This window comes from Arvicola amphibius, chromosome 10 (assembly GCF_903992535.2).
Source record: "Arvicola amphibius chromosome 10, mArvAmp1.2, whole genome shotgun sequence".
Classification (NCBI taxonomy): domain Eukaryota; kingdom Metazoa; phylum Chordata; class Mammalia; order Rodentia; family Cricetidae; genus Arvicola; species Arvicola amphibius.
In genome coordinates this window covers 45703058-45728765 of record NC_052056.1, presented here as the reverse complement: position 1 = coordinate 45728765, position 25708 = coordinate 45703058, and the positions used below count along the sequence as shown (strand labels likewise).

General features: G+C 47.1%; 2 protein-coding genes across 4 annotated transcripts in view; one reads left to right on the top strand and one right to left on the bottom strand.

Moving 5' to 3' along the window:
- Nucleotides 1-11560, top strand: part of Boc (BOC cell adhesion associated, oncogene regulated) — a 38038-nt gene extending 26478 nt beyond the window's left edge. The window contains exons 8-18 of one of the 3 annotated variants that reach the window (XM_038345832.1): nt 2713-2872; nt 3235-3345; nt 3759-3965; nt 4270-4451; nt 4960-5065; nt 5315-5437; nt 7718-7939; nt 8587-8822; nt 9019-9095; nt 9897-10087; nt 11039-11560. In XM_038345832.1, the coding sequence (XP_038201760.1) occupies nt 2713-2872; nt 3235-3345; nt 3759-3965; nt 4270-4451; nt 4960-5065; nt 5315-5437; nt 7718-7939; nt 8587-8822; nt 9019-9095; nt 9897-10087; nt 11039-11220 (1797 nt within the window). In that variant the 3' untranslated portion in view covers nt 11221-11560. Of the gene's footprint in view, nt 1-2709; nt 2873-3234; nt 3346-3758; nt 3966-4269; nt 4452-4959; nt 5066-5314; nt 5438-7717; nt 7940-8586; nt 8823-9015; nt 9096-9896; nt 10088-11038 lie in introns of all 3 variants that reach the window. The other 2 variants (XM_038345831.1, XM_038345830.1) reach the window with 2 other exon arrangements.
- A 3630-nt stretch (nt 11561-15190) lies between these two features.
- Nucleotides 15191-25708, bottom strand: part of Cfap44 (cilia and flagella associated protein 44) — an 89236-nt gene continuing 78718 nt past the window's right edge. Inside the window, exons 30-35 of the mRNA XM_038346102.1 lie at nt 24641-24771; nt 23351-23467; nt 22258-22459; nt 18068-18228; nt 16856-16990; nt 15191-15632 (exon numbers count right to left, since the gene is read on the bottom strand). Coding sequence (XP_038202030.1) covers nt 15441-15632; nt 16856-16990; nt 18068-18228; nt 22258-22459; nt 23351-23467; nt 24641-24771 — 938 coding nt within the window. The 3' untranslated portion in view covers nt 15191-15440. The remainder of the gene's footprint in view (nt 15633-16855; nt 16991-18067; nt 18229-22257; nt 22460-23350; nt 23468-24640; nt 24772-25708) is intronic.

Below are 25708 nucleotides of genomic sequence, written 5' to 3'. Positions count from 1 at the left end.
AGTAGGCTGTGAACTGCTCTCTAGTTCTCAGATACTGAGGTAGCTCCAGTTTAACCAGCAGGCAGTAGAGCCTGGCACATCACGATATTGAGACCTTAGCTGTTTCCTCTCAACAAAGGGAATCTGTCCAGGGGCTATTGTAAAAGGGCCATTGTGAGAGGCTGCAGAGACAGACCTCTGCTTTTCCCATAGTCTTAGGCACGGTGATGAGGCGGACCAAGGCCTCCAGGCTGCCAATGTCCTTCAAAGCTGTGGAAGGATGATGAGATACAGTTCCTCATAAAACAGCATTTCTGCCCACCACATCTTTAAGCTTTTTCTTTCTAATCCCATCAGATATTAGAAAAGTGCTGGTTTTTAAATGGAGTAGAAATTTTTGTCATCAGCCGCCTATTCTGAATGTGGAGTTTATATTCATTTAGAATTCTGTTCGTTTGTTTATTTATTTATTGCTTATAAAAATGGTTTGTGCACTTGGAAGAAAATGTGGGAATTTGAAATGGAACTAAAAATGTTTATCCACTTTTTCCTAGTCCAAAAGCAAACAGGAAAGCAAGACTACTCTTCCACGGTGGAGTGTTCTGACCCTGCACAAACCAGGTCCCCACTGCAAACACTGCTGGCCTCTCATAGGCTGCCCTTTTCTTTGTCTTGCCATCCCAGAAGACCTGGGAGCCAGAGAAGTTCCCAGAGACATTAGGTGGTCAGAAAAGTTCCTAAGACCAAGCAACACCGTGTACTGCCATGTAGCTTCTTGGGTAGGATAGGAGGCACCACCTTCTCCACCTCCGCCCCACTCCTAGGAACAGCAAAAGGTGTGAAGGGTTTTATGAAAAGTAACAGCCTTGTTTAACCTGTGTTCCAGGGCAGGGCTGGGCCCCATCTTTATTTTTCTGTGTAATCAGACACCTCCCTGTGAGTTGTAGGCCAAAATCAGGGAAAGCCAAGCATGGTACCCGAGAGACAAAAGCCAGTGTGAGAATAAGAATAATATTTTTCAGGCCAATAGGTGGCCCTGAAGCTACCTCCCACAACAGGCAGGCAGGGGCATCGCACTGGGGTAATCCGGAAATGCCAGGCCGATGCTGCGTACACCCTCCCAGTGTGTGTGACAGTGACTAATTACCCTTGCCTTTTTTATTTTCATTTCTGGGTCCCAGTGGAAGTATGAGGCCAGTTCTGGGAGGGCCGAAGGAGGAGGGGGTGCAGGGAAGTGACAGTTAAGACAGGGCCCCTGCCAAGTCTGGCTTCCATTAGGCACTGCCCTGTGGAACAGTTGGAGCTTTTAGGTGGACTTTCCAAGGAGGAAAGAATGTCTTGAAAGCCGTTCTTGCTTGTGGCAGTAATATAGCTTAATGGTCATCACCCGAGGGAGAACGTTGGGATCAGAAGTCAGAATTGGGTTGCGTGTTTTTCATGCCCTGTCTTCTGTGGGACGTTGGAAATTAGTCCTCTGATTTTCATATCCGTGAAACAAGTTTCATCTCTTAGTCTACTGTAGACATGGGCTACTGTGTTTGGATTTCTAGCACCACTGGGGATTCTCAGTTTGTGAAAACTTTTCCCCTTGGAACAAATCCTGGAAGTCCAGTGTTAATGAGCTCAGACCATCCCCTTGCCTTGAATGGGAGGTTTTGTTCTACTCTGGAATACTCTGCGTAGGGATGAGAGCTTTTGCCACCAGCTGCTTGCTTTCCCCATCAAACTCCAGCTTTCCATTCTGAAAGGCTTTCTGAGATACATGGAGCTGGCCCCTCTTAAAAGATGGAGAGTTGTATGAAATTATCTCTCGCCATTGCCTTTGGGGTGACTGGAACCCTGTCATAATTTTTATTAAAAATTCATTTATAATCCTTAACATGGACCCTGTTTTTAAGCTTCAAAAGTGTGGATGGAGAGCAGAAAGAATTAAGTTGAGAAATCTCAGAGGGTGACACATACAGAAAGGGAGGAGACAAACGAGCTAGGTGTTTATTTGTTGGGAACCTCACCCATGGCACGTCATCTAATTTGACCTCAGAATTCCTCAAGACATTGTATTTGCCTTGTTTTAGAAATGAACGGCTCAGGGCTGGGGAGTTCGGGAGTTCGGGAGTTTGGTCATGGTTATTAAGTCAGAACTTGGAGTTTTCTACTCCCAGACTCCTCGTGGTAGAACAGGTAGCATGCCCTTTGGACCCGAGTAAGGGCTTCTGGGATCACTAGCTCTGCAGCCTTGAACCAGTTCCTCAGCTCTCTCAGCTTAAACCCCTTGCCTGTGATGTGAGAGCAGAAGGAAGACTGCTGAGACGAGCAGGCAGGCGAGCGGGCAGGAGAGGTAGTGCCCTCACAGTGAGAACGCTCTGGTGCGCGTCCCATTGATACAGCTTTGGTCATCATTCTCAGCTGTGTCCCTCTTTATCTGGATGGAAGGTTCTGGGTTTGACTCAGGGTGCAAACAGAGAGAACCTTAGAGGAGGAGATTGCAGGAGATGGAGGAGGGGTGGCCTTAGGCGCCGTTCCCAGCAGTTCAAGCTTGGCTTTCTAGCCATCCTTGCGAGCTTCCCTCATGGGATTATTACCCAAGAGACCAGGAGATGGGACCTACAGTTCCACCTGCTCCCAACTTGGCCCACGGTCCATCCCCTCTTCCTGCCCATGTGGGCTCAGGCTGAAGCCGTCCTGGACACTAGAGGAGAGGCTGGTCCTTACCCCAGTCACCTTCCTCAGCAGGTCACAAACGCCTCTGATGACTGGACCATCTCTGGCATTCCAGCCAGCCAGCATCACCTCACCCTTACCGGTCTTGATCCTGGAAGTTTGTATGAAGTGGAGATGGCGGCCTACAACTGTGCCGGAGAGGGCCAGACGGCCATGGTCACCTTCCGAACAGGTAAAGACAGAAGTGCCTGGCTCAGAGTTCCAAAGGCCAGGGCAGCTCTTCATCCGCGGCTCTATCCTTCTCCAGTAGCTGCCTCTGTGGACTTATATGCCTGCGCTAAGGCACTTACCTTTCTTCACGTAGACTTGAGCCACCTCTCTGGCATCCCGCCATCTCTCCCAAGCACAGAGGCCAATAGCAACACCATAGTTGAGTTGACCAAAGCTAGGGATTATACCACACTTTCAATACTCTCAAATCATATTTGTATCATCTTGTCATGCCCTTGGTAGATTCTTAGGCAAGAAGGGATTTTTGATAAGGGAGGGCTCATATGCTCTTTCACTTGCTGTTCTTAAACCCTTCCCTCCTAGGACGGCGGCCCAAACCTGAGATCGTGGCCAGCAAGGAACAGCAGATCCAGAGAGATGACCCTGGTGCCAGCCCCCAGAGCAGCAGCCAGCCTGACCACGGCCGCCTCTCCCGTAAGCCCAGCAGCAGTTGGGGGCAGGCTATGAGCAATGGGGACAAACTTTCACAGAGGCAGGTTGCTACAGGCTGAATGAGGTTAGGGTGCTGTAGCCCAGGAGTCTGGTGGCATATTCTTAGCATCTCTTTAGTAACCACAGTGAAAAACAAAAATTACAGCTTAGAATCCTTGGGATAAAATACTAGAATTACTGAGTCCGTGGGTTCAGAGAGCAGCAGTTCTCTGTTTGGGGGGAAGAGTCGAAGAAGGTTTAGCTCTGGGCCTTCTCCCACACAGAGGGATATGAGACAAACAACAGCAGGCAGAGGGCTGGGAGAATGAACAGCAGGCTGGGTCTAGTCAGCCCACAGCATCATCCCATGGTGTCCCTGTCTTCCTACGTCTTTCCTCTGTGCATGGCCATCGCAGCCCCAGAAGCTCCAGACAGACCCACTATCTCCATGGCCTCAGAGACCTCTGTGTATGTGACGTGGATTCCCCGCGGCAACGGAGGTTTCCCCATCCAGTCTTTCCGCGTGGAGTACAAGAAGCTAAAAAAAGTGGGAGACTGGATACTGGCCACCAGTGCCATCCCTCCCTCGAGGCTGTCTGTGGAGATCACAGGCCTGGAGAAAGGTAGGGGCCTGGTGTCTCTCTTCCTGGTCCTCTCCGCCCTGGTAACACATGGAGAACAATGAAGGGTCTCTTCCTTCATCTTCCCCCCTAGTACTCACGGGTATGGAATCTGTGGTTCTGCCTCAGCCCCTCAGCCCCTCCTCCTTCCTCTCGCCACAGAAGAGGCCAGAGTCACTTCCTGTGTGGCTTGAGGAGGACACACATTCTTTGGGGAAGAGCTGACCAGATCTCCCTGGGCTAGGCCTTGGTGAGCAGTGGGAGAATCAACTGTATTTCCTGAACTCAGGGAGGGTTTCTCTCACAGGCATTTCCTACAAGTTCCGCGTCCGTGCCTTGAACATGCTAGGGGAGAGTGAACCTAGTGCTCCCTCCCGGCCCTACGTGGTGTCAGGATACAGTGGCCGTGTGTACGAGAGGCCCGTGGCAGGCCCTTACATTACCTTCACGGACGCAGTCAATGAAACCACCATTATGCTCAAGTGGATGGTAAGCGGCCTGTCCACCGACACCATGAGAATAGTCTTCCTCTTACTTGCCCATAAGATTGGCTCTCCATTTGGTACACCCGAAGGCTCAGCCCCCGTGGGGGACCAGGGAGGGTGATGGTCACTGGAGCTGCTGTTAGCTGTCTCTTGTGACCTGGCTGCCTCTTTCCGTTGTATCCCAATTCATCTTCCTGCCTTTCACCTGATACCATAGGGAATCCCGACACTTATCCAGTGTCACCTTCATGTTTTCATGGGGGCTCAGCAGGATCCAGCATCTTTGAATAAGTGCAATTTATTTCTTCTGAAAGCTCCAGGGCCCATTGGCAAAATAAAATAATGCCCGATCTTTACAGTCTTCTTCAGAGAACCCGAGGGATTTATTCAGGAATGTTTGCTGGGGCCCCCACAAAGTTCAAACCCTGGGGAGGAGATTTCACAGCTTTGTGGTTTGGCTTTGATGATGTCTCTGATGCACTATCAACATGTCTCTTCTCCATTCCATGTAGTATATCCCAGCCAGTAACAACAACACTCCAATCCATGGCTTCTATATCTACTACCGGCCCACGGATAGCGATAATGACAGTGATTACAAGAAGGACATGGTGGAAGGTGAGATGTGTGGATAGTGTGTCCTCTGCTGACAAGGGGGATCTGGGGTTGGTAAAACCTCATCTGTGCTCAGTGTCATTGAATCATTTATGACACACATAGAGCCATCCAGTTAAAAGTCTCAGTATGCTTCTTTTTTAATGACCACAGCAAAACAGAAACATGGGTGGTCACCAGATAAATCTCCTGTGCCTTCTGTGTTGGTCAGTGGCAACAAACAACCATAGTGACCCTCACTCTCCTTCCCAGGGGACAGATACTGGCACTCCATCAGCCACCTGCAGCCGGAGACCTCCTACGACATTAAGATGCAGTGCTTCAATGAAGGAGGGGAGAGCGAATTCAGCAACGTCATGATCTGTGAGACCAAAGGTGATTCTCCCGAAGTCCCCTCCTGTCCTGGGAATTCCCATGAGGCTGAGCAGAGTCTTGCTTCCACCCACCCCAGTATCCCTTTTTTCCAAGTATCCCAGACTTCACCAGGTGCCACCCTTTGTACTTTGTATCAACATGTGTAGGTTACCATCATGACGGCTCCAAGGACTTGAGAATTAACTGACCCATGATCTCATTAGGAATAGACCCCATCTTCAGATGGAAATGTTCCACATACGCTATATTTCTTGGGTTTTTGTATGTATGTTGGTTGGTTTATTTAATTCCACTGCAGCCTGTTAAGATGGGAAGGAGGTCTGAACATCAGGAAACTTATTATATATGCATCTTGGTCAAAGTTACACAGCCAAGATATGGTAGAACCAGCTTCAAACAGTCCCAGATGGCTACAAGCCCAGGCTTTTTTCTGCACTGAAACATTAAACACCCACATGCACTTCTTAAAATGTGTGCATTGCTCAGCGATTCCAGTTTTTTTGTTTGTTTGTTTGTTTGTTTTTTTTTTTTTTTTTTTTTTTGGTTTTTCGAGACAGGGTTGCGATTCCAGTTTTTAAATACAATGAGATAAAGCTGAGTATTGTCAGGGACACAATCAGAAGATCACAAAGGAATCCAGAGAAAACAGCACTCTCCTGTGACTGAGACAACAGTCTTCTCTGTCCCATTTTACAGTGCCTTTGGTCACCTCACCGATACTCACTTAGCACCTCCTGTGTGCACGTGGCCTTGGTGCCATGTCCACCAAAGAGAAGGACATATGTGCACACAGCCCAAACTCGCGTCAATCTGAACACAGAGTACTCAGGGAACGAAAGCAGCTTCACAAGGCCTTCTTAGGTCTTCTGACTGTCTCTCTAGGCTGGAATGAGGAGGGAGTGGCCTGGGGACACGTCAACCTAAAAAGCGGCTCCAATGGGAGAAGAAGGGGCAGCTTAGGGGAATGGCCAGAGACAGCAGCAGCAGCAGGTCACTGAAGAATGCCAGAGGAGGAGCTAGTGCAGGTTGCAGGGACTGTGAGCTGGAAGAGGTCCTCATGGGACTTCTTTGTAATAAGGGTCACAGGTAGGCTGAGGGGAGAGAGCTGGGACTCTGAAATAGAGGTGAAAAGAACAGTTTTCATCATTGCTTTTGGGCAGGATCTGGGCCAAGTGCATGCTGGGTTGGGAGATAATAAAGTACCTAAAAGCAAGCTTGAGGTGTTCACTTGGAGCACCGCTCAGGTGGCTGCCGTCTGTTAGGATGGAGAGGGCAAAAAGAGAAACGGACCACATAGGAATGGGGAAAAGGGCTGGGAAAGTTACCGAGTGGCTGATTCTTTGGGGATGCTCAAAGTGTCTGATAAAAGCAGTAGGTCTCAGGGTGGTGACGCAGGCCTCTAATCCCAGCACTCGGGAGGTATAGTCAGGCGCACCTCTGTGAGTTCGAGGTCAGCCTGGTTTACAAGAGTTCCAGGACAGGCTCCAAAGCTACAAAAGCAAACCCTGTTTCAAAACACACACACACACACACACACACACACACACACACACACACAAAAACAAAAACCAAAACCCCAGGTCGCCTGGGCCCAGAGTCCTTAGGACTCAGGAGGATCATGGGAACAGAGCTTACACAGGCTGAAAGGAACTGGGACAGCTTTCCGGGATAGGAGGAGCAGAAGAAAGGATGAATGGTGCTAGACCAGGAGGCTGTGACATCAGAAAGCAAGAGAGCATACATATACACATACTGCTGTATGTGGCAGAGTTCATGCAGGGTCACCTGCAGTAGCAAACCCCAGTGAGAAACATATGGCTTAACGTTCGCATTTACCAGTTATCACCTGTCCCGCAATGTCCCTAAATGTCCTTCTCCTCTGCAACCCAAGCTAATACCTAGCATTTCACATCCCTTAATCTCCCTAGAAATAGCAAAGCTGTGGGAAGCATCTTTTGCCAGAGGTCCTTCACTGCTCTCACGCATTTAATTGTCCTTTCAGAAAACATGACTACCCCTATACACTCTACTCAGTGCTTGGCTCACAAACATGTATGCTGGAATATGTTTCAGGCCACCCCAACAATGGACTTCACATTAGGTACCAGTGTCACGCTAAGTTACAGATGTGATCCAAATAAGAGATATTGTGACCCCCACCTTGGGAGCTTGGCCCATTGCCTGTATCCATGCATCTGAGGAGTGTTCTGTTTTTCTATTTGTTATAGAGAAAAATTACAGAGAAACTGATACTGATGTGAGTTTTGTCTTCAATTGCAGCTCGGAAAATTTCCGGTCAGCCTGGTCGGCCACCACCCTTAACTCTGCCCCCACCACAGCCTCCACCCCTCGAAACCATGGAGCGGCCGGTGGGCACTGGGGCCATGGTGGCACGTGCCAGTGACCTGCCATATCTGATTGTGGGGGTTGTTCTGGGCTCCATCGTTCTCATCATCGTGACTTTCATCCCTTTCTGCCTCTGGAGAGCCTGGGCTAAGCAGAGTGAGTACCACACCTCAGCACAGACGGGATGGAGCTGGGGGAGGGAGAAGGTCTCTCAGCCCAACAAGCAGACAGGTTCCTAGACTGGACCTCCCTGATGGCTCAAGCTACCAGGTGACCCCAGAGGTCCCACAGAAATAGGGACTATCCGAGGCAAACCCTCTTGGCTTCTTCCCTCTTGGCTTGCAGACATCTATCAAGAGCAAGAGTCCTATCGCACCTCTGGCTCTTGGTGTTTACCTGCTCCGTCCTTTCCCAATATCTGAAGCTGTTTTGCGAACATATGTTCGTATACGAACTGCTCCCACCTCTTCCCATTTTCCGCTCTTCCGTCCAGCAGGGGCTGCATTGAGCCTTCCCTTCCTCATGGGCTAACCTGACTTGCCTGCTAATTTCTGCTTCAAATAGCAATAGCCTCAGCTGACTCCTCTACTAAACAATGGCCCTTTTCACCCATCGTTGCTCCCTAAGCCATTGCCCCCTTGTCTTTCTATCTTTTTCACCTAAAGGAAGATATGGGTGATGAGAAGTCTTAGAAAAAGCATTGTCAGGCTCTTGGACAGTCATCTCCCTGCCTGCAGCCTCTGACACGGTGATGGGGAGCTTTTCCCAGGAGGCTAAATATACCTCTGTCTTCTGCTCTTCAGAACATTCAACAGATCTGGGATTTCCTCGAAGTGCCCTCCTGTCTTCCTCCTGCCAATACACGATGGTGCCATTGGGAGGCCTTCCAGGCCATCAAGCCAATGGGCAGCCTTACCTCAGTGGTATCAATGGACGGGCCTGTGCCAGCCGACTGCATGGAAGCCGAGGATGCCCTGTGGCTGCAGCGGGCTGCCCAGGCAGGAAACCTCAGCGACACTGCCCAGGAGTGCTTGCACAGGTAATGGGCTCATGAGTGTGGGCCCCCGGTGCGTACATGGAGGACAATGATCTGCCCCTTGGGCATTCTCCCTGTTCCTCCAGGGCTGCTGGGCTGGTCTCCCTAGAGTCAACTGCACCTTACCCCGCTCAAAAACAAGCACTGGGAAGTTGCTTGGACTCCTGGCATGACCTTGCCTTCTTCTTTCCTTCAGCAGCAGGAAGATGCCAGCACCCCACTTAGGCAGACCATTGTTGGCAGTGGATATGACCCTCAGAGCCAGCAGGCTGTCAGGTAACCAGGCCCTTCCCATCCCTGCTTTTAGTCCCAAGCCCCAGAGCCTCCCATTCTCTTTAGCTCCTTGTGACCAAAGTTTGTCACTCAGAGTCAAGGAACGCTTCTCGCAAGGATCCCCAAGTTTGCCATTTGTGCTTCCTATAGCAATTACCCCATGGGCAAGTGCTGTGTGCACAGTTATGATACCCTTCCTGCTCAGTTGCCCCATGGGCAAGTGCTGTGTGCACAGTTATGATACCCTTCCTGCTCAGTTGCCCCATGGGCAAGTGCTGTGTGCACAGTTATGATACCCTTCCTGCTCAGTTGCCCCATGGGCAAGTGCTGTGTGCACAGTTATGATGCCCTTCCTGCTCAGTTGTTCCATGCGTGAGATGCTGTGTGCACAGTTATGATGCTCTTCCTGCTCAGTTACCCCATGGGTGAGGTGCTGTGTGCAGTTATGATGCTCTTCCTGCTCAGTCACCCCATGGGTGAGGTGCTGTGTGCACAGTTTCTCTCTTCTTGCTTGGGGGCTTCAGCTGTTTCTCAGCACCTGCTGCTCACTGGCTCACCGAAACCCTTGAGATATAACCAATTTTGCCTGCAGGCCTGAACAATGTTTGCCACCTGCCACAATAAAGCTAAACTATCACTGGTTGAATTAAATGTGGCGCCTCCTGGTGTTCACAGGGGAATGGTGTGTGCTTTCAGTTCTGACCTGATCCAACACCTTTAGATGGGAGGAAAGGAGCCAGAGCCTGAGAGGCCAGACCCATTCTGCCCTGCCTTACCCATCCCCTCTACTCTTGAACGCTGCAGAGGTCCCAAGTCGAGCTCTGAGGAAGGCGCTTTCTTATACACATTGCCTGATGACTCAACTCACCAGCTGCTTCAACCTCAAGACTGCTGTCACCTCCAGAAGCAACCTGTCACCACATGCCAGACAGCAATGAGGAGGGCACCCGAGGGTCCTGGCCTGGAAGTTTCGTGGGATCCTCCTTATCACTCAGGTCAGTAAGGGGCAACAGGGAGAAACTGTCTGATGTGGTCACCCATAAGCCAGGAACGGCTTCAAGGAAAAGGGACCGTTGTCTTCAAGGAAGCATTTTGGAGTTGGAGTGAATGACTGCTCCCCTTTGCTACTAAAGGCCTGGGGAGGTGTGTGTGTGGGCGGGGGTTGTGCTGCCAGGTCAGTCTGATTCCACTGTCGCTGCAATCCTCAAAGGCAGAGAAGAAAGACATTCTGTAATTCCAAAGGAGGAAGCCTATTCCGTCTCTCCATTTCAGGTTCAGGGCCATTCTCAGATTCTGCCTCTCGTCACATGGCGGCCTCTCTAATCCCTTGCTCTGTTGAGTCATGTCTTAATTGGGGAGTGATTCTCATCAGTCATCAGGGAGCCATGTTCATACACACGTCACCCTTGAACCGTGTGCTTCACAGAACTTGTTCTTCCAGGGGCCTCCCGCACCCGTGGTTCCCGCTTTACCCAACTTCAAGCCAATCTAGTAGGACTTGGCTGGGGGCACTTGTTACTTCAGAGGATTAGCTGGTGTCTTTTAGCTTCTGGGATGTACAGGCCCGTTCCATGTCCATCCTGAAGCATCTCTAGGACATTAAGTTCTAAAAGAGCATCAGCTCCCAGAGTCAGACGAATCATCATGAAAATAAGATTTGGCTGGACAAGGGGAATGAATTGTAGAACCACAGCCTGAACCTAGAAAGAGTTGGGTCTCCCTTTGTGTCTCATGCGTATAGCCAATGTCCACAAGCAGCGTGTTTTAGACTCTAAAGCACTCTAAAGCTGTTGAGACTCTCTGGTCCCAACATGGGGGGTTAGTAAGTGGTCCTCTCCTTCCTGGGCCAGGGTGACCAGTGTGGCCAGCTATAGATAACAATTAATTAGCTCAAGACTGTTTGTACAGTCTGGATTTTAATGTTGCCTACTTTTTTCTCCCTGCAGGGCCCCGGTGCTGTTTGGGCCTTGTACCAGTTGAAGAAGTAGACAGTTTTGACTCCTGCCAAGTGGGTGGAGGAGACTGGTGTCCCCAGCACCCTTCCCACACAGGACAGGAACTTGGGGTACGGCTCTCTCCCAGCCCATCAGTTCATGTGTCTTTTGAAACACCACCGCCGACAATTTAGGCTGAAGCCAATATCCCAGAAAGACTATATATTGTTGTTTTCAAAGAGACAGAGAAAATTGGTATTTATTTTTCTATTATAGCCATATTTATATATTTATGCACTTGTAAATAAATGTATATGTGTTTCTATAATTCTGGAGAGATAGGGAATCCTCCCCTTTATGTCACAAGGAGGAAAACAAGCAGCAAGACAACTCAAGTCCAGTGGCACAGATTGACAGGCTTCAGATGGCCCCCCGGAACCTGCAGCTGCCTGAGTCTCTTGGCGGAAGGACCCGAAGCGCCCTGTACACAAAGAGCCAGCACAAGGGAAACAGCAAAAGCCATGCTGCAGCCGACTGGAGCCAGGGCAAAGCCACTCGGATTTGGTGGCACAAGGACACATTTTCAAGATGCCATGAGAAAAGGCCCAGATGTGTACAGCACAGTAAACCTTAAGGACCATCCAGAGTCAATAATCTGTGGCAACATATCTCTGTAAAAACAAACACTGTAACTTCTAAATAAATGTTTAGTCTTCTGTAACCTTCAGCTGAGTCATGTGTGAGTCAGCGCTTTCTTTAGCTTGTGGGAGTCCTGTCTCGGAGTACCGGGAGAAAATAACTGCTTGTGACGTCTCTAAACCATCAAGTGATAAACTCTGCAAACAGTAGCAGATGGTTTTCATGTTTTTGTCTTTTTAAACAATGAACATTGTATTTGGACTCTTGTAAAATGGCATTCGTAACTGTTTCCTCCAAGAGGGAAAACAGGACAGAGCGGAGCAGGTTCCTGCTCTCTGCCTGGGCCGGAGGTGAGTGTCTGCCAATTGCAGGAATGAAGCTAATCCTTCTTAGGGAGTTGCGTGTGTGTGTGTGTGTGTGTGTGTGTGTGTGTGTGTGTGTGTGTTCACCATTCAGTTTAGTGCTGTGCTACATATGAACATGTGGTCCTCTCATTCTAAAGTTACCATTCAAAGCTGGAGGAGTCGACCCATTTCAAACATTTATTTAGTGTTGTTCCATAAAAGATCATCCATAGATAGGTGTATGCCTGTCTGTCTGTGTGTTTGTGTGTGTGTGTGTCTGTCTCTGTGTCTGTTGTCTGTCTATGTGTGTCTGTCTCTCTCTCTCTGTGTGTGTGTGTGTGTGTGTGTGTGTGTGTGTGTGCATAAACTTAAAACCTTTATGTGTGGAACTAACTGGAAATTTCAATGCAAGTTTTCACATAAGCGTACATTGCATGGGGAAGGATTGTACATTTCAGGAAAGTGAAGAGCTGAAATGTTGCCTGACACTTTTAATCTTTAAGAGTTGTATCACACTCTGCTTCTACTCAAAGAATTTGATAAACAGAATCCTAGAAGCCCAGGGAACCGCCTTCAGTCTGATGGTTTGGGATGAGTCCACCATCTGCTGGGCAGAAGAAGTACTGCACCTGCCCTTCTATAGATTCGCATCCGTTTTCCATAAATGCAAGAGCCTTCGTCGGTGCTTTCAAGTATTTATTGAGATAACTGTAAAGAACATGTAAATTATAGGAGTGGAGCAGATAATACTGGAATAGAGGAAGTAAGGTGATTTCAATCACAGGTAGTGAATCCTTGAAGGTCCTTCCGGGAAAACAGTGGGCAAAGCTGATGTTCACAGTCTTTTGCTAATCCAGCTCCAGTCTGAGCTATAGTTCACCTGCCAGACGGTCTGAAATTTGTTTTTTCAGAAACCTCACTTTGCTTTTACTTCTTCATGATCTAAACTGTCAAGTGGGCCTCTGTGAATGCCACTAAAAGTGACACCTGGTAGCCGGCTTGTTGTTCTCATCCCTTCAGACATGGACGGAGTTCCCCAGGCTTTCAGAGCTAACCATAGACACCCAGATGGTCTGCCACTGGGTTCTTGAGCTCCACAAACCCTCTCACCTCTGGGTGCAATGACGTATTTTTAACATTGAGTTTTGAGGCAGATTTTTACACATTAAAAAGCGATGAATGCTATGGTTAGCACTCATCTGCTTTGCTCTAGAAAGGCACACACAGCTGAGTGTGGCGATCGGGTTGCTTCAAGCTACTCTACATTATGCAAAGCAAGGGCTTCTGGGTGGCCATGCCCTGAGTTGCCCCCTTTTACAACAGTAGAGACACAATGATGTCATGTCTTGTTCGCACAGATACTACCACGTTCCACGTAAACCACGAGGAATGGACTGGTAAGCAATTTATCCTTCCAAAGAAAATGCTATTACCTACCATCCTACCTGCCAGCTTCCCGAAGTAGACAGGGAATATGTGGGTTGACACATGGGTGTTAAAATTCTATCAGAAAAGCCAGACCCGAGAGCTTCCTGGTTATACCTCAACTCTCACCCGAGCACCCTGAAAAGGACACCTGACACTGTGATGTCAGCAGGCTTTGAACAGTCACCTGAACCCCAGAAGTGTGACAAGGGATATCAGGACCCAGAGCAGTCTAGAGACTTCCGCTATAGTCCATTCTATTTGGCTGCCATTGGTCCATCTGGACCCAGTCCTGCATCTTGCATCACAAGTCTGGCATTTCGGCTGCCAGGGCAGTGGTTCTCAACCTTCCTAAAGCCCTTTAATACAGCTCCTCATATTGTGGTGACCTCCCCCCCACCCATAAAATTATTCTCATTGCTACTTCCTAAATGAAATTTTGCTACTGTTATAAACTGTAATGTAAGTATCTTTGGAGATGGAGGTTTGCCGGAAGGGTCACGACCCAAAGGTTGAGAACCGAACTGCTGTACTAGGATCGGAAGCCAAAGTTGTCACCAGTAAGCTTACTGGACTAAATCATGTGGCTTGGCTCATCTGGGCTTGGCTTCCAACTGGCCTCTGTATCTAACCACTTGCAATGACTCTGCATGGGTGTCAGGTCCCTTGCTGCCTGTAGGAGGGCCCCCCCTGAGCTCTGTGGCCTCAAACTTCTTCGGAGTCAGCTCTAGGCATTGCTTTATGAGATGTGACCTGCAGTCTGAGAGCTAATACTATTAAGTAGGAGAACCGTCAAAGTCTACAAATGTCAACAGCCCGCCAGGGAGGAAGACTGAGACTACCTGGTGAATTGGAGCCCATAAAACTGATGCACCCTGTGGCAATATGATTTTTTTTCAATATTCTGACTCTGCGCAAAGGCACAGATGTGTCTGTCTACATTGCTGGCGATTGTGCTCACAGATGTGCGGTACAGAAACGGGGAAAGGCTCTCCAGTAGAGCCTCTGCCAGCAGAGGTTTATGGTATAGGTGCAGACAGTACACCTAGGCATCCAAAGTGTCACTCCTAGGAGGACACCACATGCCAGGGAGATTATTCTGTAAGGGGTACATCCTCGAATTCTAATCTACCCTTCATGAGACCGCAAGTACACTCTTGGGTTTAAAATGTCACACATAGTCAAAGGGGGCTGCTAGCGTTAGTCCCTCATAGATGACAGTCTATTTCATGCCTTCCTCATCTGGTTCCAAGCTGGTAATGGACCAAGTGTACCCCTACAGAGGGCACAGAGCACAGGAAAGCAAGAGGCCATGGAACTCTGCTGGAGTCGCAGAGCACCAGAAGAAAAGCTCCCTTGACTTATTTTGGAAAATGTGAGCCTCAGAATTGAGGAGTTTGCAGAAACAGTGGGTGACTCAGGACACCACCTCTGCCAACCCGAAGCCAGCTGTTTTGCTGTGTCTGTCTGCATTTCCTCAATCCCGAGCCCTCCAATAACTGCTGGATGAAGTCGACAGTAACAACGTTTGCATTTCTTATTCTAAGTTATTACTGGCAAGATGGTTTGCCTTGTTTCTGTTAGGCCCCTTCACAGACTATTTAACACAAACAGTTTATTTTCAAAAGATCCAAGGACAAAGCAAAGGAAGTTCTCTCACCGATTGCTGAATTATAGCTTTTCTTACCAACGGCTAAATATTCAGAATACCAGGAAAACAGATGTTGCTGAGGATACAGTATGTAACAGCTGCTTTCTTAAATTACGAGATCCAACCTTCTTCATACTCAAGTTAGGCTGGAAGCATCCAACCTGTCTTGGCACAACTATAATTACACGTCATACATCAGTTATTTCTAAGGCGGAGAGATACTGTTAATTCACATGGCTGGGGGCCTTTCTACACTCTCGCTATGGTTGACTCCAAAGCTGGAGGATGGGTGATGGGAAGTAGGCCTGGTGACTTCTGCCAGGACTCTTGGGTAGGAGATGAGAAGATCGTGCAGTTAAGCATCCATGGACTTCATTTCGTTCTCTTGTGTGGATGTGATGGGTGGGAGAATGAGCCCTCCTTTCTTCCGCAAAAGGGCAATCTCCTCCTTTAAGGCTAAGATCTTTTCTGCCTGGGTTTGGACCAGCTCGGTGATCTTCTGTCTTGCCACTGTGTCTGCCTTCCGAGGGCCCTGGAAGGCATTTCCCTGTTTGGGGGGAAAATATCACTCTTAGAGTCCATTTAAATAGTGATCGCCTCTTCAGAGGACTTTTATTTCTCTACTGAAATCTCACTCTTATAAATGTGTGCCTTTGGATAACTTTTAAAATTCAACCCTGCTTCGGACGCACTTTGAGCTATTTTCTCAGTCCTTCCCGACTTGGAGAGCTGCTGCCCACAGGCACTGAGGCAAGACACAAAGAAAGATTAAAGGACCCGAGATGGGAGACGAGCCTGTCCCACTTGAGTCTACTGGAAGTCACTCACCAGCTGAAAGCTGAGAATTCTAGCACAGTTAAAATCTGTGTGGAGGCTGCCTGCCGAGAGGAAGCCTTCCTTTGATAGATATTGCAAATAAAAACGTTAAAATAGCAATGAACTATGCACAAAGTAGAAGCCCATATGACCTTAGGGCAGGGCCTTTCTTCTTCCCTAGCTGAAAACCTGTGATTTCTCTGTAATCTTACAAATAAGACTATATAAACTTCGCTTACAATGAAAACAGATCAGGCCCCCTGTGCAACCCTTGTGGCCTATGGTTTTCTCTGCCTGGAATCTGATCTTATATTTTGAACAAGGTCCCAGCTGAGGTAGCTGCTGTTCCTCAGGGGCCCAAAATGAAAACACCTGGTTTAAATTATTTCCAGGATGCTTAAAGAAAACAGAAAATACGAAAGACTATAGAAGGTGCGGGGTTACCAGAGGACAAGACTCAGCTCGGTGAACATGAAATGGGCGCTAGCCATCATACACTCGGTACTAAGTACATCCTTAGGCTCCATATAGGCATAATGACAAGCTGAAACACTAAAAAAAAAAAAAACTAGCGAGCATTTCATAGGGTGACGTGTACGATTCTACAATCCAAGATTCCTGTCAAGTCAAATAAACATACTGAAAATGGAGCCTGACACCAACCAATTTCAGGGAGCATATTGGTATCATTGTTTATGTTTAAATGCCCTTACCTCTCCAAGATCAAGGCGAAGCCTATCACGAGTTCTCAGATGAGCTCATGGCACACCAGAGGCACTTGGGAAAGCTAGTTCCCCCCCCCCCACCCCCCGGAAACCACTCTAACAGGGCCAGTACTGAGTTGGTCTCCGGGGGTAAATGGCCTGGAAGTGGTCTAAGCTCCAGGTCTGTATAAATGTCAGTGCTGTGCAGGACTCTGGGTTCTGCAAACCTTCCACTTGGAAAGGAACACACCTGCTGGTTCTGGAGCGTGTTCAGTCTGGAATCCAGTTTCTTCTTCTCGATGCACAGGTCGTTCATCTGGTGCAGCTTTCGCGTGTGTTCTTTCGTCTTCATCATCAGTTCCCACCGCAACTGAGCGATCTTTTCCTGCCAGGGAAGGAAGGCGGAACACGGACGACGTGAACAGGAAAGGAAATAAAGACAAATGAGGGTCCGGCTCAATCAAATCCACCAATAGGGGCATAGCTCTCCGGTAGAGTGTCTGCCAAACATGTATCAGGCCTTGGGTTCAATGCCCAAGACTGGAAAAAAAATTAAATGTAAAACCAATCAGGCAAAGGGAACACGATGTGTACAAGAAAATATATCCGAAGCCAGAATGAAAACGTAAGCAGAAACAACTGCGCCGATTCTGGTTTGACAATAAAGACAACTGTAAAGCACTTGCTGCTGTGCTTAATGACTTGAATCCCATCACCAGGACCCACTTGGTGGGAGGACAGAACTGACTCCTACGAGTCCCACAGATGCGCTATGATGCCGTGGAATGCCCATCCAGATGACTATATAAATGCAATCTGTTAACTGTGCTGGGGATTGAACCCAGGACCTTGCCCAGGCTAAGCAAGCACTGTCCTCACTAAGCAACTCTCCAGTCCCTCAATGTGTTTTCCAAGTCCACATTGGAATAGTAGGCCAACGCTCTTAAGTAGAGAAACAGGATTCTCAGAAAACAGCGGTGCCATGTCCAAAACTGTGAGAGTACACACACTTGAAAGCATCACACGTTGTATATGCAACCTAGACTCTAAAGCCCAGGTCGGGTGCTGTCTCTTAAGCGACACAAGACTCTAATAAAGAGTGAGACAGGGGCTGGACAGTGGCGGCTCCTTTAATCCCAGCACTCGGGAGGCAGAGGCACGTGGATCTGTTAGAGACCAGCATGGTCTACAGAGTGAGTTTCAAGATTGCCAGGGCTATGGAAAGAAAGAAAGGGAGGGAGGGAGGGAGAGAGGGAGAGAGAGAGAGAGAGAGAGAGAGAGAGAGAGAGAGAGAGAGAGAGAGAGAGAGAGAGAGAGAGAGAGAGAGAGAGAGAGAGAGAGAGAGAGAGAGAGAGAAAAGTGAGGCAGGCCCTTGGGGGCTTCCAGACAGTTCGCAGGAACCACTAAAGCCTCACCAGGATTTTATAAATCCCGAAACTCAGCCGGCCCCTTCCCCTCTCACCTCCCACATCCTTAGCTCCTTCGCATTGGCTAGCTCCTTTCGCAGTTTTTTGATCTTCAGTTCTTCGAGTGTTGTGTTCACAGAAAGCGTCTGCAGGGCTTCCAGATCGATCACTCGGCCAAACTTGCTGATCATCAGATCGCGGACCGTCTCTTCCATCTCTGAAAGACCACCACTGTCTCAGTCTCCGCAGCAGTCCCAACCGTTAGTAAAGGGACAGAGCGGTGACGAGAAAACGCCAAGGAACGGCTTTGGCAAGACCGTGAAGACTTTTTGTTACCAAGAGCTTTTGCCCCGTGGATGTTTGCTTGCTGCTTACTTAAAATGCCGGTTCACAGACAGCCAGCCTTCCTCATTTTCAAAACCCGGTGTAAAATGGCCCCATTTTACCTGAGCAGCTTGTGTGCTCTGACCTCTGTCCCTCAATGACTGATGGGCTCCAACTAGATTTTTAAGTGGTCCGACTGTTCTAATTGATGTCTACAGAATTTAATATTAAGAACGGAGCAGGCACTTAGTAGAACTTTCCATATCATGCCAAGCAAACGTTACAGTAAGTCCTTGTGGTCCTTCTCAGGGCACACCTGGTCTGCTCTGCCCCACCCCTTTTCCACGCCCCTCTAGTTCCCACACCTCGTCTCTGCTGCTCCACTCCACATTTAATCTTGAAAAATAACAGTAAATGGAGGAGTCTTTTCCAAAGGCCATATAAGATACAACAGTTTTACAGGGCTCCAAAGTAACCTACTAGCTAGGAAGGAATACATAGAAATGTGTGTACTGCTTTTTTAATTTTTTTTTTGTTTTGTTTTTTCGAGACAGGGTTTCTCTGCAGCTTTAGAGCCTGTCCTGGAGCCAGCTCTTGTAGACCAGGCTGGTCTCGAACTCACAGAGATCCGCCTGCCTCTGCCTCCCGAGTGCTGGGATTAAAGGCATGCGCCACCATCGCCCGGCTCCTTTTTTAAATTATTTTTTTAAAGACATGGAACACTAAACACACAATTGGCAATAGTGGTTAGCTCTGGACAAGGGAAAACAAGAGAATGCACCCCTCACAGGCAGGTGCTACAATACTGGCAACATTAAGTTGGGAGGTACATTTATTGGATTCATTTTGTTTTGGTACTTGACAACTTCCACATAGCTTCTATATGCCAAACATTATAAAATATAAAAAAGTATTTTAAAAAATATGATTAGCACCAGGTGTTTAATTCCAGCACTCGGAAGGCAGATCTCTGTGAGTTCTAGGCCAGCCTGTTCTAGAGTTCCTGGACAGCTAGGGCTGTTACATAAAGAAACTGTGTGTTGAAAGACCCAAAAAAGAAAGAAAGAAAGAAAGAAAGAAAGAAAGAAAGAAAGAAAGAAAGAAAGAAAGAAAGAAAGAAAGAAAGAAAGGAAGGAAGAAAGAAAGAAAGAAAGGAAGGAAGATTATCTTCTCTTCTATTTTCCTATTATTCAAGTTACATTGCACACCACCTTAGTTCTAGGCAGATTACAAACATAATGTGAGTAACATTAATAATAGAGGAGATGAAAAAAAACAGTTTTAAAAACCCTGACAAAATATATACATTTATTATGTACAACATGCTATTGTGAAATGTGACTTGTGAAAGGGTCAAACTGAAGTAATTAATACATTACTTCACATGGTCATCTTCTACCCCACTCGGCTGTGTGTGTGTGTGTGTGTGTGTGTGTGTGTGTGTTTGTGTGTGTAAAGCGCATAAAATCTATTCTCTTTTTATGATTTATTTTTATTTTATGTGCATTGGTGTTTGCCTACATGTATGTCTGTGTGAGGGTGTCGGATCCCCTAGAATGAGAGTTACATAGAGTTGTGAGCTGCCATGTGGGTGCTGGAAATTGAACCCAGATCCTCTGGAAGAGCAGACTGTGCTTTAACCTCTGAGCCATCTCTCCAGCCCCTAAAATCTATTCTCCTAGCAATTTTAAGGAATGCAATCCATTGCTGTTAACTAGTCACCACATGGTTTGTAAAAGAACACCTCTGGATCTATTTCCCATTTCCCTGAAATTTTGTAGCACTGAGTCCACAACTCCCCCATCTCCATCCCACCCAACAGGCCTTTACTAATTATCAAATCCCCTACCCGTCTCACTCAACAGGTCTCTACCAACTATCAAATCCCCTATCCATTCCACCCAACAAGCTACCAACCACCAAACCCCCTATCCACCCCACCCAACAGGCTACCAACCACCAAACCCCCTATCCCATCCCACCCAACAGGTCTCTACCAACCATCAAACCCCCTATCCATCCCACCCAACAGGCCTCTACTAATTATCAAATCCCCTACCCATCTCACCCAACAGGCCTCTACCAACCATCAAATCCCCTATCCATTCCACCCAACAAGCTACCAACCACCAAACCCCTATCCACCCCACCCAACAGGCTACCAACCACCAAACCCTCTATCCAATCCCACCCAACAGGTCTCTACCAACCGTCAAACCCCCATCCCATGCCACCCAACAGGCCTCTACCAACCACCAAACTCTGTTCTCTGCTTCTGGATTTTATTTATGCTTTATGAGGCAGGGCCAGGCTACCATCAAATTTGGGGCAGTTTTCTGAAAATTGAGGTGACAGGTATGTGCCACCACTCCTGATGAGTTCAACATTCTTTATAAGATACTTATTAGTAAAATCATATGGAGTTTTTCAGGGCCTGGTTTATTTTGCTTAGCACAGTGCCCTCCAGATTCACCTATACTGTCATAAAGTGACAGTGTCTTGGTCTCCTTTAAGGCTATTGAAATTTTTGGTGTGATTAGTAGCACATTTTCTTTGCCCACTCATCTGCGGATGGAACTCTTGGGTTCATTCTGTATCTTGGCTCTTGCAAACAGTTCTGCACTGAGCACAGGTGTGCAGATAACTCATTGACATACTGACTTCATTTCTCTTGAATATTCACCCTATAGAGGGATTGATGGATCAAAACTTATTTTCCTTTTAATTTGTTTGTTTGTTTGTTTGTTTCAAAATAGGAACTCACTATGTAGCCCTGGCTGTCCTGGAACTCACGATGTAGACCAGACTGGCTTCGTATTCACAGAGATGTGCCTGTTTGCCTCCTGTGTACTAATCCTGGGATTACTACTCCCAAGCAAAACATACCTTTAATAAAAGGATTTCTTAAAAAGATGCATACAAAGTGCACATCATAAATAGATAAATTTACCAAACTAAGACTTAAAATACCTTTTCACTTTAATATAAAGTTTTAAAAAAAAGGTGACCCAATGAGAACACATAATGAACTAAAATCTTTAGAATTTCCTAAAATCAATTTTTAAAGGCAAATGAAAAGTGAGCAAAGGATATAGCGGGTCTCACAGAAAGGAACATAAGGATGGCAAAAGAGTGTGTGTGAAGATGTTCAGTCTCACCAAAGACATGTGACTTAAGGCCACAGTGAAGTATGTTTGGACACCCACCAGACTGTGGGGAAATTAAAACCTGAAATAAACAAGCAAAGACCCAGACAGCTCTTACTCGCTGCTTTGGGGAGGAGACCTGAGCTCTGTCACTCTGGGGGACAGTTTTGGTGACATTACAGAGAAAAGCAGGCAAATGCTCTCTGACCCTGGAGACCCTTTGTGCATGTGTGCATAAGGAAGCATGTATGAAAAGACTTACAGGGATAATGAAAAGTTCCATATACCTAAGTATATGGAGAGGTGACTGGAGAGGTAAATACGTTACCATCCACACAATGGGATAGTGCACTATCAGCTAAAGAGAATAATTTACCTAAAGCAATATGAATAATAAAACACGGTCTCCAAAAGTCCACCAGGGACTCTGAGTGTCATACTGTGTGAGAACACATTGGCATGCGTGCATCTGTACCCGGTGCTCAACCTTGGAGGAGTAGTACACAGTACCAGAAAGAGGAGGGGCTTTCCTGTGTCTGAAGCACGGTTTCAGGTCCAGAAGAGATGAACCACGTTATTCTATGTTTCTTATACACAAAGAGAAAGAGACTGCATGCCAACATTTTTTCCCTTTCAAATAGGAAGTGAAGGGTGGTTTGTTTCCTTTCAGTGATGCTGTGTCTGCGGTTACTGTTTTCCAAACCAGGAACCAGCCACCTGTTATCTCCCTCTAGTCCCAGAAAGTGTAATAGTGGTCCACAGGTTGAGCTACTCACTATGGATGGTTTTGGCCATCTCTCTCTTCTCCCGGATCAGCATCTTCCGCCTCTCCCTGCATTCTCTGTTAAGTTTTTGCTGCTTGGCGTTTTCCTCCTGGAGCTGGATGATTCGCTCTTGCAGCCGCCCCAGGGAGTGGTTAGAAAAGACCAAGGTTCCAGAAAGGTCGGTAGGCACCTCCCCAAAGACTACATACTCTATCTACAGATACAAAACAAAGCCGGGAGAAATCAGAACCAAAGCAGACAAAGGTCAGACGGAAGGAAGGCAAGGCTGTAGGAATCCTTTCTTCTTCCGTCCCTTGCTTAAAACCCCTCATGCTGGGGCTTCTCTCTTTCTCACCCCGAGTGGCAGTGACCGACCGGATAAACAGAAAGTTGCCATCAGAGAATAAGCCACATTGGGTCTCTCTGGGGACAGCAAAGTTGCTGGAACAGGTCTTGTCTGATATCTACTTCTTAACAACGGGGCACACATTTCAAGAATGATATAACAAACTGTTACAAAGAGCTCAACTGGTTTGAGTCAGGTCACAGGAAATACAAATAAAATGACTTTTGAAGCATTTCTTGCCCCTTAAGAATGGCCTTTTCTCTTAAAATGACAAGAGTCTACAGCAAGCCTTTCTCTTCTCATGATACGAATCCCCACGGTTTAGTGTAAGTTGTGATTCAAGTAGAGAGTGGAAATGAACGGATATGGAAAAAAATTGGAAAAAGATTGTTTCTGTCTTGTCCTAACCTCCCTTATTAATGACATTAAGATGAGCTTCCTTCCGCTCACTGGTTCACAGCTGACTGAAGATGGATGGAAAGTCACCTGTGTGCAAGACCCATCATCCCAAGCTCCAGCCATATCATTCTCACATCGGTTTCTCCAGACCTGAAATGGCTGGACCGCCAAGTGACTATGGGCCAGGGAAGCATGCGTGCCTTGGTGTTTTCCTTTAGTTAGCAGCCTGAATGGGTAAGAAGGGTTGGTGATGTCATTCTACAGGCAGAATCCGCCCACCAAGGGACACGGCACATCGCTGGTGAGCCATGAACACTGCTTCTGCCTGAGGGATACTGGGCAGACTCGTGGGGGGATCACCTGGTGGAGCTTGAGGGGAATGACCACCAGCAGTTCGTTCAGTCTCTGCTGCTTCTCTCGCTGATAGGCCTCCAGGGCCTCCTCGGCGGCATTCAGATTGGTCGCCACAACTTTTACCTGAGCAAAGCCATGTGAGAGACAGTGACACGATTCAGTGACAGTGTACACATATATCCATCCAAGGTGGTAAACAAAGGCACAGTGGGCACAGGATGTTCTTTGGGGGACCATGACTCGGGGCCTGAGTCTAAGCTGCAGCCAAGAAATGCCTATTATTTTCTTCCTGCCAGGTTAGAATGCATATTCCCTCCTGAGTCATCCCTGAGTCCAAGAATTGTAAAAGCTTTATAAACAAGAAGTAAAAAACAAAAATCTCCCTCTCTTTCTTCTATTTTCTGTATGAAAAATATGATATCTTTGTCAGAATGGTAGAAGACTTTGCTGTTGTTATTGTTGTTATAGTGACCCAAAGAAATTTAATAAAAAAGTGTTTTTTGTTTTGTTTTGTTTTGTTTTTGTTTTTGTTTTTTGAGACAGGGTTTCTCTGTATAACAGCCCTGGCTGTCCTGGAACTCACTCCATTTCAGGCTGGCCTCAAAATCACAGAGATTTGCCTACCTCTGCCTCTCAAGTGCTAGGATTAAAGGTTTGTGCCACCACCACCTGGCATAAAAGAAGTGTTTTCAAGGATGAAGCTACAGCATCCCCAAAGCACAATCGTCATTTCCTGACACCCAACAGTGTTCCTGAACATTTTCATCTACCAAAAATCCCCATATGGTGAATCAAGTTGAGTGGCATTTTTCCAAACAAGAGTACCTAAGACAGAAAGTCAAAAGAAAAAGGAGAAGATAATAAAGTTCCAGAAGCTTTAGCTTCCTCCAACACACAATGTATCAGCCCCAAAAGACTGAGTGAGAGAGGAAACACCAGAGTATCTATTGCTACTCACCTTCATCTCATTTCTAAGAATGCTTCATGGTCAATATATGAAACCAATATTTTCTGAGTTTTATTCATAAATCCACAGACATTTATTATGTCTTACTGCTATGCTATCTATTGCTCATAGAGTTATGATATCAAAAAAGTTGGGACAGATGAGTCACATAAAGAAAAAGCAATTATCCAAAGGGTAATGGCCCTGCCATACTACAGACCTGTAGCACAGAGAAAGCTGTAGAGAACATTTGAAATGCTTCTTCTCTGAGAAGACCTAGCAATCCCACACCTATGATAGAGGAGGGTGGGCAGCACATTAGAAGACAAACAAGTAGGTAGACCCCATACCTTTTTGGAGTACGTATCATATTCTTTTTTCAGGTTGTCAACAATTTTCTTTTCTTCCACTAAGGCTTCCTCAATGTCGAGCCTTTTCTCTCGAAGTTGGAGGGCCAGTTCAAAAAGATTCGGATCACAGTCTGAATAGAGAATTAAAATAAGAAGGGCAGCCAGCCCTGTCTGAAGGGGGATGTGGTAGCACTAGCAACATGGAGCTTGAAGATTCAGAATCACTATCAGCTATTCACAGACCCACACTAGACCCTGCAATGGAGGAATTGTTTTCCTTCTTTTAAAAACAAAAAAGTGTGTGTGTGTGTGTGTGTGTGTGTGTGTGTGTGTGTGTGTGTGTGTGCTGTATATGGAGGTCAAAGAACAACCTCAGAGTTATTGTTGTGTAACAGTTTCCTCCAATATAGAAACATACTACTCTCAGGGAAGCTCCTTAAGCAACAAGATAAACAACTCAAAACAGCTTCAGGAAGTCCCTGAAACTGACCAGATTCACTAGGCCCCTCCTTGCCAGAGTAAAGAAGCTTTGCTGCAGAGAAGAATCTCAGACAAGCCAAGCTGCAAAGAAGACTGAGACCAGACCAGCTGCCTGGAAGAAGCAGAAACCAGCTGAACTACCTGGAAGAGGTTTAGACCAACTAGGTCACTTGGAAGGGACACTCTCCACTCTGTTGATCTGCCTGCAGAGTTCACAGTGTGCTCCAAATTCCCAACTTTTGTGAGCTGTCACCCATAGTGGGTGACACCCATATTCCTGTAACTTCTAATAAAACTCACTGGACTTCAGTGGGGTCCATACTTTTCTGTGCCCTGGGATCCCTATCTGGATGAGAAGACGTGAGTTGCATTTCCTCAGGGAATGTTTAGTCACACAATAATGCCTTCAACCTTGTGTGAGACAGGGTCTCTTGTTTTCCAGTAATTTCACTAGGCCAACTGGCCTTGATTTTTCTAGGGTTCTGATGTTTCTGCTAAGCCTCTCCAACTTTATATGGGTTCTGGGGGTTCACACACAAGTCCTCATGCTTCTTTGGCAATCATTTTGTGCACTGAGGCATCTCTGAA